Source organism: Scyliorhinus canicula, chromosome 7 (genome assembly GCF_902713615.1).
Source record: "Scyliorhinus canicula chromosome 7, sScyCan1.1, whole genome shotgun sequence".
NCBI lineage: Eukaryota > Metazoa > Chordata > Chondrichthyes > Carcharhiniformes > Scyliorhinidae > Scyliorhinus > Scyliorhinus canicula.
This window is the reverse complement of record NC_052152.1, coordinates 185,834,401-185,851,331: the sequence shown is the minus strand read 5'-3', so window position 1 is coordinate 185,851,331 and position 16,931 is coordinate 185,834,401. Positions and strand designations below refer to the sequence as shown.

Below are 16,931 nucleotides of genomic sequence, written 5' to 3'. Positions count from 1 at the left end.
CTTCATCTTTATTACACTTTGCAATCCATCATGCAACTTCTATTAAAGTTGGTGTAGAATAACAAGACGGCCATGTGAAAAGAAACTCCACTATGAAGGTCAAACGCTTAGCAATTAAATTAAGGCAGTTATCTCATTTTGGGGGATCCACTTCCATTCACATGACAGATCAAACCTGTTTAGGATCTCCTTAGAGTGTCAGGTGGATTGAATTTATCTTGTACTGTAATTTACTGATAGCTGCATGTCAAGGTTTTTTTGCAACTGCACCACTTTTAGTACCGTTAAATTCAGAGGAGATTGTCGCAAATGGTAGTGTTTGCATTTCTATTATTTTAAGTGTTAGTGAGGAATGTATGCAGCAATTAGTCTGACAGGCTGTTCTTTTAATATTTGTTTTAAAAATCCTAGCTCTGGAGTAAATTGCTGTTGGTGTACCGTGTGTTTCACAGCTAGAATCAGCCATTTCACCCAGCTCAATTCACTAAAAATGCTTTTTTTTACACCAGGATCTAGTCAGGTCAAATGTGAGCAAAGCTATGAAATTTTGCAGATCCATAGAGCACAGAAGGAGGCCATTCTTCCCCCATTGTGTCTGTGCAGGGTCCTTGAAAGGGGGTCATTTAATTAGTTGAAGATTTTTGAAAGGCTATCAAATTATCATTGAAATAATGGAAAGAGTTAGGTGACTTGTTCAAAAGGGGTAACTAGAGAATCAGCTTGTAGTTTTGCGATCCCATCATTAATATAATGCATAGTTGCACAATTGTTTAATCCAATGCTGTATATTGATAGTGATTCCTAAAAAAAAATACTTTCAGGTCAGGGGAAAAAGATCCAAATTATAGTGAATCGTTGGTAAATCTATGATCAAAATTTGGCTGGTTCAGACTAAATGGATGCCAAAGACTCTCTTTAACTGACACATTACACTCCCACAGCATATGCAATATAATAATCTTTATTAGTGTCACAAGTAGGCTTGTTACTGCAATTAAGTTACTGTGAAAATCCCCTAGTCGCCACACTCCAGCGCCTGTTCGGGTACAGTGAGGGAGAATTCAGAATGTCCAATTCACCTAACAAGCACGTCTTTCGGGACTTGTGGGAGGAAACTGGAGCACCCGGAGAAAACCCAGGCAGACATGGGGAGGACGTGCAGTCTCAGCACAGACGGTGACCCAAGTCAGGAATTGAACCCATGGCCCTGGCGTTGTGAAGGAACAGTGCTAACCACTGTGCTACCATGCCGCCCATGAACACATGAAGCCACACTATGCATAACAAACACTGAACACCGAGGTAATAACAATACAGGCATTGAAGCAGAACGAGCACATATTCTAGACACATTGAGCTTGTTGATGAAAACAGGTCATGTCCATTAGGGTAAAGGTCTTGCTTTATTTTAAATCCCAGGTAGTTGGCAACATTAATTCCCACTTTTAAATTATACTGCAGTAGCAAATTAGTATTTTCCAAAGAAAAGTTACAACTAAATCCGCCGATGTTCCTAGATTAGTATAAATCACCCAAGACTTCTGGGAACATCATTTGGCCTATCTGGCTAATAATTAAACAGATCCATGCACTGACAATTAAAGTTTACTTATTAGGGTTAACTAGTCAATAACTGTTCCCAATATTGATTGATTTAATATTTTGTGAAGAGAAATTGCTTGCATATCTAGACTAAATGAAAAATACCAATATAAAAATGGATGGAATTAAAAGTCAAACTCTTTAATTACAGTCAGTGGCAGGTTTCCACAATCTAATTGGTGTGGGGCAAGAGGTTTAGAGGGGATGTGAGGAAAAACGGTTTTACCCAGAGGATGATGAGAGTTTAGAATTCACTGCCTGAAAGGGTGGTGGAGGCAGAGACCCTCCTAACATTTACAAAGTATTTAGATGTGCACTTGCGGCTCCAGGGCATACAAGGCTATGGGCTAAGTGCTGGGAAATGGGATTATAATGGTTAGGTGCTTGCTTTTGACCGGCACAGATATATCATAGAATTTACAGTGCAGAAGGAGGCCATTCAGCCCATCGAGTCTGCACCGGCTCTTGGAAAGAGCACCCTACCCAAGATCAACAACTCCACCCTATCCCCATAACCCAGTAACCCCACCCAACACTAAGGGCAATTTTGGACACTCAGGGCAATTTTTATCATGGCCAATCCACCTAACCTGCACATCTTGGGACTGTGGGAGGAAACCGGAGCACCCGGAGGAAACCCACGCACACACGGGGAGGATGTGCAGACTCCGCACAGACAGTGACCCAAGCCGGAATCGAACCTGGGACCCTGGAGCTGTGAAGCGATTGTGCTATCCACAATGCTACCGTGCTACCATGCGATGGGCCGAAGGGCCTTTTCTATGCAGTATGATTCTATGACTCTATGACTCTAATTATGTTATTCTGAATTTCAGATCTACAACGACCCATAGGCCCACCTGGATCATCAGGTAAAATTACTAAAAGTATGCAAACAAATACTTTGTAGATTACTGGTGAAAATTATTTTCCAGTCAGCACTTTGATATTAAAAATCCAGGTCGTACAGAACATCACAACAGATTAATGTTCCAGATTGCCAGATACATTTCCAATTTTTAAATCATTACTAATCAGTTTTTATTGAGATTTGTAAGTTAAAATTTTCCATACAACTTTCAAAATTGTTTATTCTCCTTCCTGCCACTGAATTGCCTGCCATTTAACTTCCCTCCCTAGCCCTCAAGTCAGCTGTTTTTCCTAAATGTACTTCTCCTGTTCAAATCTGCCACCACCCCCTCCTTAAAAACAACTACCGTTGACCCTTCATGTCCTTGCAAACTATAACCCCATTTCCAATCTCCTTTTCCTCTTCAAAGTACTTGAATACCTACCAAATCTGTGTCCATCCATCTCTCAACTCTCTGTATTAACCCCTCCAATCAGGTTCCTGCCCTGTGTGAGAATGACCATGATAAATTATCTTTCCTGATTGTAGTCTTTGACATAGAAGACCATGCATCCTTCTCTAATACCTCTCCACTCTCATCCAGATGGTTGGACCTACACTCACTTGGTTCCATTCTTATCTATCCAGTCGTAGTCAAAGAATTGCCTATGATGGCTCCTCTTTCCACCCCACACAGCTAATTCTGGTATTCCCCAAGGATCTATCTTTAGCCCTCCTATTCCACATCTACATGCTGACCTGTTGGATTCAACATGTAAGCCCAAGTCTACTTCACCTCTCAATCTCTCCACTCTTTCTGATTTGTCACACTGCTTATTTGGCACCTAATATTGGATGAGCAGGAATTTTTTCCAATTAAAAAATGCAAACGTGAAAGCTTTGTCTTTAGTTCCTGTCACAAACTCTTTTCCCTAACATTTGCCTAAGGCTGATGCAGACTGTTTGCAACCTTGGTGTCCTGGTCCACTCTGAACTGAGTTTATAATCCCATCACTGTCATGATATGCAAACATGCAACCAATGAACACTCCGAATAGGACACAACCAATGGGCAGTCAGGACACTCAGAGGTGGCATCACCACAAGGGGGCATGACATAAACACTATAAAAGGGATGAGACACTCACACCCGGCCTCTTTCCACAGACAGACATCTAGAGAGTTTGACAGGGTTGATCAACAGCATCACATCCCAGCACATGGCTTAGAGCAAGCTGGTACAGTTAGACTGAGTTACTCCAGTTAGATTAGCAGAGAGTCGAACTTATTTGAGAAGTGTATTAATTGTTTAATAAACACGTTGAACTCATTTCAGAGTCTGGAGCATCCTTTAGTTAAGACTGCATCAAGTAGCAGCCTGTGTTATCCGAAGCAGCACAACACAACAATCAACAAGATTGCCTCCTTTGACCTCCATTAAAATCATTCATCTCTGCCCCTGCCTCAACTCGTCAGTTCCTGAAATTCCTGTCCACGACTCGGTGATCTCTAGACTTGACTGTTCCAATGCTTCCCTGGCCGCTCTCTCACCTAACACCCTCAGTAAACCCAAGCTGACCCAAAGTCCTGCTGCCTATAACCCAACTCCTGCTGAACTCTGTTTACCCGTCGCCCTTCTGCTCACAGAGCTACTTTGGCTCTCAGTTAAGCAATGTCTTGATTTTAATATTCTCATCCTACTTTTCAAATCCCTCTCCACGGCTTCTGCCTTCCTCATCTCTGATCTACTCCAGCCTATACCCTGCCAAGATTTCCACATTTCTCTAATACTGGCCTCTTGATTTGGAGATGCCGGCGTTGGAAGTCTGTTAAGTCTGTAAAGACTTAATTACCTGCAAATGCTCACATTCAGAGTATCGTCTTGCATCTTTGACTTTGTCTCCATATATGTTTCTAGAACATACCTCTTCATTCACCTGAGGAAGGAGCAGTACTCCGAAAGCTAGTGATTTGAAACAAACTTGTTGGACTCTAACCTGGTGTTGTAAGACTTCTTAATGTAGTGGCCTCTTGCACATTCCCAATTTCCACTGCTCCGCCATTGGTGGCTATGCCTTCAGGCGGCACGGTGGCCCAGTGATTAGCACTGTTGCTTCACAGAACCAGGGTCCTAGGTTCAATTCCCAGCTTAGGTCACTGGCTGAGCGGAGTCTGCACGTTCTCCCCGTGTCTGCGTGGGTTTCTTCCGGGTGCTCCGGTTTCCTCCCACAAGTCCCGAAAGACGTGCTTGTTAGGTGAATTGGACATTCTGAATTCTCCCTCCATGTACCCAAACAGGCGCCGGATGTGCGGCGACTAGGAGATTTTCACAGTCACTTCATTGCAGCATTAATGTAAGCCTACTTGTAACACTAATAAATATTATTATTAGCAACTTGGCACCTAATCTCTGGGTCCCCTTCCCTTCAACATCTTTGCCTTCAAGACATTCCTTAACATCTACCTTTTCGGTCAAGCTTTTGGTCATCCACCACCTGTTCTCATATCTCTTCACATGGTTCAGTGACAAATCTTGCTTCATGATGCTTCTGTGAAGTACCCATTGACTATGGTAAAGCCATTAGAAAATTGCGGTAATATTTTACACACAATACCCGAGAATGCCTGAGTTGATTTCCCAAAAGCTGTGCATTTCAGTCAATTGAAAGTGTTACATTTCTATCTGTGAATACAAGTATCTGTGCCAGTCAGGAATGATTAGCAGGTAGAAGTATTCTTGCATGCTACCACTGAAAACATTTATATTCTTGTACATATTTAATATCTGAAGGCAAGTTAACTGGATGTTTAAACTATTTAACTGGATATTTTAAACTAATTTTACAACATCATTGAACATTCTGTTGGGCCACATAATATCCGTTTGTTAGCCTGTCATCGTCCATTTGCATAAAGTTACATCTTCAAAGTGTCAAACGTTCCAAGGCACTTAAAAGGCGTGATGCAAATGAGAGTTGTTTTATATTTTTGAGCCACTATAGTATCAAGGGTCATGAGGGATTCATAGGAAAGTGGGGTGAACTCCACAATCAGACCAGCTGTGCTTTGTTTTTGAATGGCAGCTGATTCTTTTTTTTTAACAAACAATTTTATTGAGGTATTTTTGGCATTGTAAACAGCAACAATATACATTAGTGCAAAGTACCTCTCTCGCAAATAGACCCGCCTATTCTTCCCCCCGACTCTACACTATTCCCCCCCCCCCCCCCCCCCCCCCCCGGCGGACGATTAGTTCCCCGCGAAGAAGTCGATGAATGGTTGCCACCTCCGGGCGAACCCCGATAGTGATCCTCGTAAGGCGAACTTGATTTCTTTTCCAAGCCGAGAAAGCTTGCCATGTCCGACAGCCATACTTCGGTCTTTGGGGGCTTTGAGTCCCTCCAGGCCAACAGTATTTGTCGCCGGGCTATCAGGGAAGCAAAGGCCGCAACATCGGCCTCTATCCCCCTCCTGGACACCCGGGTCTTCCGACACCCCAAAAATCACCACCTCTGGACCCATCGCCACCCTTGTTTTCAGTAACCGGGATATGACGTCCGCAAATCCCTGCCAGTATTCCCTGAGTTTTGGACACGCCCAGATCATGTGGACATGGTTCGCTGATCCTCCCCCACATCTAGCACACTTGTCCTCCAGCCCAAAGAATTTGCTCATCCGGGCCACCGTCATGTGGGCCCAGTGAACCACCTTGAACTGAATCAGACCGAGCCTGGCACATGTTGCGGTTCCATTTACCCTCCTCAGAGCGTCTGCCCATACACCTCCCTCCAACTCCCCACCAAGCTCCTCCTCCCACTTAAGTTTCAGTTCCTCGGTCCCTGTGTCCTCCGCTCCCATAAGCTCCTTATAAATATCCGAGACTCTCCCCTCTCCTACCTAACCCCTGGAAATTACCCTGTCCTGGATGCCCCTTGGTGGAAGGCGTGGAAAGGACGGGACCTGTCTACGTACGAAATCCAGCACCTGCAAGTACCGAAAGTCATTCCCCCTCGCCAGCCCGAACTTCTCCTCCAGCGCCCTCATGTTTACAAAGCTCCCTTCCAGGAACAAATCGCCCATCCTTCCCACCCCTGCCCTCTGCCACGCTCGAAACCCGCCATCTATCTTCCCCGGGACAAATCGGTGGTTGACACATATTGGGGACCAGACCGACGCTCCCACTTCCCCCGCACGCTTCCTCCATTGACCCCAAATCCGCAGAACCGCCACCACTATAGGGCTGGTGGAGTACCTGGCCGACGGGAGCAGCAGGGGAGCCGTGACCAGGGCTGCCAAGCAGGTGCCCCTGCACGAAGCAACCTCCACCCGCTCCCAAACTGACCCCGTATCCACCATCCATTTCCTTGAATGGCAGCAGATTCAATGGGCCAAATGGCCTCCTCCTGCTCCCATTTCTTATGATCGCTCCAAGACCAAACCAGGATTTTGCACAAGACATTAAACTCCAAGGTTTTGAAGCAGGTTTGTTTTGAACTTGGGTTGTGAAAACAATGTTCAACATAGAGTACAGCAGCAGTAACTTAGTTGGTAGAAATGCATGAACCTAAGCAGATGCCCTTATTATCAAGTCTAATTAATCTATTTCTGACTGTCAGTTTACATGCATTTATTCTAATTTCAGTATGACTGTTATTGTGCTTCAATTGGCTGTGTAAATAGTTAATTGCTTTAGTCTGTAAATCTTGGCTGCATAATAAACAGTATTTTGAAAAAAAGTGTCATGGTCTTCTGAAAGACTCCAGCAAGTAAACAAAATATCACAAGCGCGATGTTTATCAGCCTTGACATCCACACCTCCGCTGAGGTCTGGTTTTTTAAAAAAGGGCAGTTTTCAGATCACAAACGACCGTCTGCTCGTAGGGGATATGTATGAGATTGTCAGAAGACGACAACATTATACCTTCAAGAGTAAAGCACCCCTCCAAGTTGGCAAGATTTTGCATTCAGTAGCGTAGCACAATGTCCAGTTTTCTTAATTAGAAAATGGCACCCAGCCACTGTTTCTGCGCCTGCAATCACCAAACCAAAATATCATCCCACATTATAGTGAATGGGAGGAAAACTATGGGCTGGCAAATGAAGAAGCCGAAAACTCCAGCCGTAATGCGCAGCATATGCTGTACTCGTGTTAAGATAGCTACACAAGAGGGCTTGTGTATTAAAAAGCAACAGCAACATTTCTGTAGGAGCTGTGTTGAATGTGTAGGTATTTCCTTTCTCAACTTTGTTATAACTTTTGAATTCTCTGCATGAATTTAGGTTTAATGTGAATAATGGCAGAGCTAGGAAATGTTTTCCATTGATAATTGTGCCAAGTTTTACTTCATGCCTGTGCTATACTTTTGCGTCCAAATTGAGCATGGTCTAAATTTAACATGGTCTAAACTTAACGGGTCAAGAGATGTCCAATTACCTCGACTAGTTTCAAGCCCACCACCTCACAGGGTCAAAGGGCCAGTTTTCAAAATCTTTACACCAGTCACATGCTGTGGACCTTTACTTGGGTTGATTTGGCATGTCCATGTTAATTTTAGAGCATTGTAATATTATTCAAGTTACAAGTAGATAGTAATACAGATCTATTCAGAATTAAATGACCCAAAGGTCACTTCACATTATAGCATTGGTGTATATCCAATTAAGAAAAACATACAATTCAAAAGTTAATCATTTAAATGTTTTATTTAATACTCCCAACATCGAAATGCCTTGACCAGATTCTTTCCATCACAAACATTTCCTGTACTTGGAGCAACCAGCTGGCCAGGTTTTAGTTTTCCTCGATAAAAATCAGCAGGTTTTATTTATCCCAAGACTGCTTTCACTAAATAGATTCAATATGCATGAATGTTTTTCATCAGAATACTGCGTCTAGTCCCAAATTATGTTATAGTTCTTGTAGTGGGTTTCAAGTAAAAAAGTAAAATTTCAATTTATTTTTATATTAATCCTTTTTTTTTTGAAGTGTCCATTAATTATCAGTTTTATTTCCAGGATTACCACCAGCCTTTGCAAAACACGTTGTATTTTCTGTGGGTCTGACTGAAAAGCCTTTCTCTGCCGACGGTGGTGTTGTAAGATTCAACAAAATCCTTATCAATGATGGAAGTTACTATGAACCCCGCACAGGTACGATATCGTTTGTCCCAGTCGCAGCTGTTTTACTGGCACAATGCTTTTTCGTCATTTTGAAACACTTTGCAGGCTGCAGAAGCAAACTATTTCTGTGCAGAAAATTGCTGAAATGAACACACCTTGCTTTTCTGTGTAGTTGCACCTGCCACATTGGTAACAGTGATCTACTCCCACGTCTTTACCATTTACTACCCCTCGCCGAGCCATTAGAAATGGGGACCAGGGTAACACATCCTCCAATCATTGATTCCACTATGCGTGTACGTAGTGGAGAAGCAGATGGGAGAAATTACACGTGAGCCATTTTTGAGCACACGGCTGCCTCTCCCCCAGTCACACCAGACACTATTTGCTGATAATATTTTTCCTACTTGCTGCAAGTTGGCAGACAAAATTGTGGCATACTCCCATTTCAGACCGGCAGATGTATGAGGCAAGTTTTATTTTTTATTTACAGAGGGTAGTGGGTGCCTGGAACTCGCTGCCGGAGGAGGTGGTGGAAGCAGGGATGATAGTGACATTTAAGGGGTATTGTGACAAATACATAAATAGGATGGGAATAGAGGGATACGGACCCAGAAAGTGTAAAAGATTTCAGTTTAGATGGGCAGGATGGTCGGCACAGGCTTGGAGGGCCGAAGGGCCTGTTCCTGTGCTGTACTTTTCTTTGTTCTTTGTTTATTACAACTGAAAAACCTTTTTGAAGATGGCACGGTGGCACAGTGGGTAGCACGGCTGCCTCACAGCGCTGAGGACCCGTGTTCGATTTTGGCCTTGGGTCACTGTCCATGTGGTTCTCCCTGTGTTTGTGGGGGTCTTTTTCCCACAACCCAAAGATGTGTAGGGTAGGTGGATTGGACACACTAAATTGACCCTTAAATAGGAAAAATAAATTGGGTACTCAATTTTTTTTTAAAAAGAACATTTTTAAACCTGTTAATCCAATTCTTTCTTAACCATAGAGGTCTACAGTACAGAAAAGGCCCTTCAGCCCATTGCGCCTGCACTGGGATTTTCACAGTAACTTCATTTGAAGCCTACTTGTGAGAATGAGCGATTTTCTTTTAATCTCATTTCATTTTCATTGGCCAAAAACTACCACCTAATTATTCTAATCCTATTTTCCAGCACTTGGCCCATATCTTTGTATGCCGTGGCATTGGAAGTGCACATCCAAATACTTTCTAAATGTAATGAGGGTCTCTGCCTTCACCATGTCAGGCAGCAAATTTCAAACTCCCACTACCCTCTGGATGTAAAAGATTTTCCTCACATTCCCTCTAAACCGCCTGCCCCTTACCTTAAATCTATGCCCCCTGGTCATTGATCCCTCCACCAAGGGGAAAAATCTCTTCCTGTCTCCTCCATCTATGCCTCTCATAATTTACACATCTGAATCACACCTCCCCTCAGTCGCCTCTGCTCCAAGGAAAACAACCCCAGTCTATCCAATCTCTCTTCATAGCTAAAACTCTCCAGTCCAAGCATGTCCTCTGCCCCCTTTCCAGTGCTATCAGATCTGTCCTATAATGTGGATTCCAGAACTGCACACAATACTCTACCTGTGAGGGTGGCACGGTAGCGCAGTGGTTAGCACTGTTGCCCAAGGCACCGAGGTCCCAGGTTCGATCCCAGCCCCGGGTCACTGTCCGTGAGGAGTTTGCACATTCTCTCCGTGTCTGCGTGGGTTTCCCCCCCCACAACACAAAGATGTGCAGGTTAGGTGGATTGGCCGCACGGTAGCATTGTGGATAGCTCAATCGCTTCACAGCTCCAGGGTCCAGATTCGATTCCGGCTTGGGTCACTGTCTTGTGGAGTCTGCACATCCTCCCCGGGAGCACGTGGGTTTCCTCCCGGTGCTCCGGTTTCCTCCCACAGTCCAAAGATGTGCAAGTTAGGTGGATTGGCCATGATAAATTGCCCTTAGTGTTGAGTGGGGTTACTGGGTTATGGGGATAGGGTGGATGTGTTAACCTTGGGTAGGGTGCTCTTTCCAGGAGCCAGTGCAGACTCGATGGGCTGAATGGCCTCCTTCTGCACTGTAAATTCTATTTTTTTTTAAATAAAAAATTGCCCCTTAATTGCCAAAAAACAAATTGGGAACTCTAAATTTATATATTTTTTAAATACCCTAGCTGCGGCGTAACCAATGTTTTATACAATTCCAGCAGAACCTTGGAAAATTAAGGGAAGTATATCATATGCCTTCTTTTTTTTTATAAATTTAGATTACCCAATTATTTTTTCCAATTAAGGGGCAATTTAGCGTGGCCAATCCACCTACTCTGCACATTTTTGGGTTGTGGGGGCGAAACCCACGCAGACACAGGGAGAATGTGCAAACTCCACACGGACAGTGACCCAGAGCCGGGATCGAACCTGGGACCTCAGTGCCGTGAGGCGGTTGTGCTAACCACTAGGCCACCGTGCTGCCCTATCATATGCCTTCTTAACCACTGTATCCACCTGCTCTGCTACATTAAAGAACTGGTGTGCATAAACATCAAGGTCCCTCTGATCCTTGGCGCTTCCCAGGCTCCTCCCATTTATCACTTATTCCCTTGCCTTGTTTCTCTTACAATTATCTGGATTGATTTCCATTTGTCACTGATCGGCCAGCTGACCAGCCAATCTATATCCTCCTGCAATCCAAGGCTATCCTCCACACCGTTTACCCACCCCATTAATTTTTGTATCATCCCCAAACTTACTGATCAACCCTCCTACATTCATGTCTAAATCATTTATACAGACCACAAACTGCAAGGACCACAACGGGGCTGGTTTAGCACACTGGGCTAAATCGCTGGCTTTTTAAAAAAAAAAGCAGACCAAGGCCAGCAGCACGGTTCAATTCCCGTACCAGCCTCCCCGAACAGGCGCTGGAATGTGGCCACTAGGGGCTTTCCACAGGAACTTCATTTGAAGCCTACTTGTGACAATAAGCGATTTTCATTTCATTTCACTCTGCGGGACCCCACTGTACTCAGGCTTCCAGTCAGAAAAACATCCTTCGACCATCACCCTCTGCTTCCTGCCACTCAGCCAATTCTGGATTCAATTTGCCAAATTCCCTTGGATCCAATGGGCTCTTAACTGCGCTATCAGTTTCCCATGTGGGACCTTATCAAAGGCCTTGCTGAAATGCGGGTAAACTGCATCAAATGCATTTCCCTCATCAACACACCTGGTCACCTCTTCAAAAAGTTCAATCAAGTTGGTCAGACATGATCTCCCCTTTAAAAAAAACATGCTGGCTGTTGATTAATCACCAAATGCAGATTAATCCTGTCTCTTAGAATTGTTCAATAATTTCCCCACCACGGAGATTAGACCGAATAGCCTGTAGTTTCCTTCTCCCTTTTTGAATAATGGTAACCCAACGGTTACCCTCCAGTCGTTCTGCGACTCTTTTGTAGCCAGAGAGAAATTGAAAATTGCCAGCGCCTTACTATTTCCTCCCTTGCCTCATTCAACACCCTAGGATACATTTAATCTGGCCTTGAAGGTTAGTCTACTTTCGAGCCTGCCAGGCCACTCAGAACCTCCTCTCTTTCTATGTTAATCTCTTTAATTTTATTACAGTCCTTCCCACTGATTCTATACCCGTTTTCTTTTGCATCAATAAAATCTCAAAATTTAGCCTGGCATGTGTAAGATCAGTCCTTAATGTATTAGACTACAGCTGAAAATAGTCAGATGAGAAAAATCACCTGCAGATTACCTGGCATCTCGGACTCAAAACTGAATACTGATAAAAGGTTTGGTAACTTTATCACCTGCACACTTAATACCAATTTGCAATCAGTGATACCTCACTTATTTTGAAGAGTGCGATTTGATCAATGCAACTTCCAATCTTGCAGGAGGAAAACCATATGTGGTAGTACTTTTTTTTTAATTAACTGGGGTGAGTCAGAAAGGGTAGCAAGAAACATGGTTGTTGCTGTGTGAATGTTGTTGTCTGAATGGGCAGATAACATAAGTCTCCTCAGTACAAGGGTTTGAGAGATGCCAGTGTCATTCACCAATGCCTAAGCCTATGGGAAGCTTATAAAAGCCTAAATTTTGTGGATATGCAGTTTTACGCAAGTTGGTTTTTTTAAAGTTTACTTTGGCTCCCACTAATTTCTGAAATCACTAGGGAAGTTCAGTGAAGGCGAGTAATACTCAATCAGTCTCTGTGCAGAGGGGAATTTCATTTCAAATCATTGCCTCAAGCAGGGGACAGGGAACCATCTGCTAAGCATTAATTCCATTAACTTACCTCCTCCTTTTGGATGATCTTCATCTTCAATCTCACAGTTCCAGGTAATTGCAATTCATCATGCTATTTCATTCCTTATCTGCTCAAACAAGTTTATATTGTATCCATCCTTTTGCTATTACTGCGACCGATAACCATTCCTATATTGCTTTCTTTTCCCTCAGTCTTTTTCGTAGTCTATATGTAATCGTCTCTTAATCTTTGCGAAAATAATGCAGCACAACTTGCTTTGAGTCAGTCACTTCCATTGCCTGACAAGTGACCGATTTGAAAAACATGTTGAAATATCTAGTTGGAAATATCAGATTTACAGACGAGAAGTTCATAATAATGCAAGTAACTGTTTTCAACTACACACCTAAAGCCCCCAGGTGATTCCGGACTTATCGTTTTGCAAATGAAAGTCTAGAGAATGACTTTGGAGTCATTTTTCAGGTACTAAAATGTTCTATTTATGGAGGATTGATCCAGTAATGTCACAAGTTTACAATTTTCATCCTGGTGTTCAAATTATATTATCGCCTTATGCTCTCCGATTCAGGTCTCTTGTGCATCCCCGATTTCTCATTAATAGTTGTGCCTTCAACTGCCTTGGTGCCAAGTTGTTTCCCCACTAAACCTCTGCACTTTTCTTAACCATTTCAAGAAGCTCCTTAAAACATGCCAATCTTTTGGCCACCTGTCCCAATAACTTTGTGGCTAGGTGTCAAATTTTGTTTCACTCACATGAAAGACTTCCGGACATTTACTACATTAAAGACACAGTGTAAACTTAAGCTGCCCTTGTAGCATTTCATTCTCTCTAAAAGGGTTTTCCTCAACTGTACTCAATAGATTTAAAATTTTTGTCTTGCAGGTATATTTACTGCTCCTTACAGCGGACAGTACTTCATTAGTGCTGTACTGACTCCACAGAGAAATGAACGCATTGAGGCTGTGCTAACTGTATCCAACATGAGTGTTGCACAAGTGGACACAGCTGGCTACAAGACTGAACTATTAGAAATTGCTGTGGATAAAATGGAGAATCATCCTGGAGGTGGCCTTGCCATCTTCAGTCTAATTCTTGGTCTGAAAACTGGTGACGAAGTGAGCGTTGTTGTCATGTCAGGAAAATTAGCTTACGCGGGAACAGAGGAGCTACATTCTACATTCAGTGGCATTCTGCTGAATGATTCACCAATGCACAGTTGACAAGGCCCAGGTAATTTTGAGAGAAGCTGGAAGTGAAGGAACTGGCCATCGTCTGATTTTAAATGCTTCTTGTAGAACAAACAGTGAACTAACTGGAAATATTCATTTCAAATGTAAACATTTAGCTGATCGAAGCACACTAGAACCAAAAATGGTCTGTGGCCAATCTATATATTTTTTTTAAATCAAGCACCACTTTTTTTTAAAAATCACAAATTTGATTCGCTACCTATTCAAGTATGGTGACATCTTCAGAAAAAAGATTTAAGTAATCGCCTTTAATAGGCATCTATTAACCCTTTGAGAATGAGAAAAATACTGCAATTTTGACAATACCATTTTTTAAAAAATAGGAACACAGATTTAAGAAATGTTTGTTGCTTTTGTACATATAATTCTATTTTGTAATACACTCAAATTTCCAATTTTATATAGTTCATGTAAAAATACATTTGTACTTAGAAGTCTCCGTGATCTCTGCGCTCAAAGGGTTAAAGGGCTAAGGAATTTATGGGATCTTCAAAGAAATGTTCCAGTCAAATGTCCATTTAAGAATTTTTTCCTCAAAGGAAGTGCCTCATAAAATAATAAAAATGCAGCATTATAAACCACATCAAGTACAACCTGATGGCGTGGTTGAGGGTAAATCTCAACATTGGGAGCTCAAACATTTTCTGCATTAGCTACATGATCTGTACTATACTGGCACCATCACTGCTCACCACTCTGTTTATCAGGATGTAAGCTACCATTAGCCAGTTAGACATTACATTAGCTAATAAAACCAAAGTTTTTTAAAATTCATAATAGCAAAAATATTGACTCAGGTAGCATAAAACATCCTTGCAGAGGCCAGTGTTTTTTTTAATGTAAACTTTAAATTAATTCTTTTCTATGAAAATCTGCTGGTTGGCCTTCATTCTAAATACTGATTAATGTTAGAATCTGTGCCAACATTTGTTTGCTCATGAAACAATGTATGAAATCTTGTGTCTTCGACATTGCATTGTTTCACCCTAAATATCCAAAGATTCAGATTGCACATGTAACACAGATGAAAAGCAAATTCTCTTGCTTCAGCACTAGCAAACATCAACCAAATTGAGAAATGAAAGAGCAAAACTATGTGCATGGGTGTGCGTATATCTGTGATCAAGAATAACATTTCATAGGGCAGCACGGTGGCGCAGTGGGTTAGCCCTGCTGCCTCACGGCACAGAGGTCCCAGGTTCGATCCCAGCTCTGGGTCACTGTCGGTGTGAAGTTTGCACATTCTCCCTGTGTCTGCGTGGGTTTCGCCCCCACAATCCAAAGATGTGCAGGGTAGGTGGATTGGCCACACTAAATTGCCCCTTAATTGGAAATTTTTTTTAAAAGAATAACATTTCATCTAGTTTATTAACTACGGTCCATTGGTTCAGTTTTAACAATGAAATGCGGCTCAACGTTTGATCAAGATCTTTACACAAGCTTTTTTACCTGTTACCAACTCCGGAGATTTGAACATTATGCGTCCCTATCCTACACCAACAAAACCTTTGTCAAATTGTTTTACTGGATCTGTAAAGTTCAATCACAGTTCTGTGGCAGAGACTAAAATTAGGTCTTCAAAGTTGTTTTAAAACGTTGATGAATGGTTGTGAAAGGTCAAGGACTGTTTTGTGGATGAGTGTATTTAAATGTAATTAGCTGTGTTGAGAGAAAAAAAACTTTCAAATTCAAATTTTGAACAGGCAGAGAAAATCTACCAAATTATTGATCAAGTGACAATATTTTGGAGAAGACACATGTTCAAGATAGAGCATCAAACTGCCACAACATTTATAGTAATTTAAAGCATTTTGTTGAAAAATGTATTAAAATGGGAAAGTATAATTGTTTCTTTTTAGTAATAAATGCTAGCATTACATTGCCAGTCATTTTTTAAAAACTGATATTGAAGAACTGTTCAACATACATATGAACTTGAAGTCCTCTTGTTTTGTATATTAGTGTACATCTTTGAACATATGGAACTAAACTTTGAACAAGTAATGGTGCTATTTTCTGTAAATTAAATTCACATTTTCTACTGTTTAATTTAATGGTTGCAATAAACATATCGTTTGAAATTATGCCAGTTAGACATTCTAATGGAGTCATATTATTTTAGCATTTAAATTTTCTGCATGAGTGAGTGACCAACCTTTGTTACAAACCATGTTAATGTTAAATGCGAGAGTATCCCAAAAGCCAGATGGGTAACTTGGAACCCCAGTACATAGTGGTGTATTGTGTTATTTCTGGTATAATGTGAGGCATGGTATCCAACTTAATGAGGAACATTCTAGTTGTGTGAACAATTAAGAATATTAAAATAAAAACAGGTGGGATGGCACATTGGTGCAGTGGTTAGCACTGCTGCCTACGGCGCTGAGGCCGCGGGTTCGATCACGGCCCCAGGTCACCGTGTATGGAGTTTGCACATTCTCCCAGTGTTTGCGTGGGTTTCACCCCCACAACTCAAAGTTGTGCAGGTTAGGTGCATTGGACACACAAAAATTGCCCCTTAATGGGGAAAAAAATAATTGGGTACTCCAAATTTAAAAATAAAAACAGACATGGTATATGTACACCATGACACTTCAGTAGACTGATGACTATACAACATCCGATATTAAATAACTTGAGCAAAATCCAACAAATAATCACAAGGTTAAGGAGCAAGTCAGGGAAATAGTCTTCAGGTTCAGCAAAGGCAGAAAATGGCAGCTTCTTTCAGGAGACCAAATCTGCAGCTATCTCGCTCTTTCCTTGGGGTTCTAAAGTTACACGGTTTATTTCCCTTTGATGTTATTCATCTTGTGGAGAAGGCTTTTGGC

General features: G+C 42.1%; 1 protein-coding gene across 3 annotated transcripts in view; it reads left to right on the top strand.

Moving 5' to 3' along the window:
• The window catches only part of LOC119969616 (EMILIN-3), a 59,474-nt gene extending 43,281 nt beyond the window's left edge, over window positions 1–16,193 (top strand). The window contains exons 5-7 of one of the 3 annotated variants that reach the window (XM_038803487.1): window positions 2,439–2,474; window positions 8,468–8,602; window positions 13,733–16,193. In XM_038803487.1, the coding sequence (XP_038659415.1) occupies window positions 2,439–2,474; window positions 8,468–8,602; window positions 13,733–14,070 (509 nt within the window). In that variant the 3' untranslated portion in view covers window positions 14,071–16,193. Of the gene's footprint in view, window positions 1–2,438; window positions 2,490–8,455; window positions 8,603–13,732 lie in introns of all 3 variants that reach the window. The other 2 variants (XM_038803486.1, XM_038803485.1) reach the window with 2 other exon arrangements.
• The last annotated feature ends 738 nt before the right edge of the window (window positions 16,194–16,931 follow it).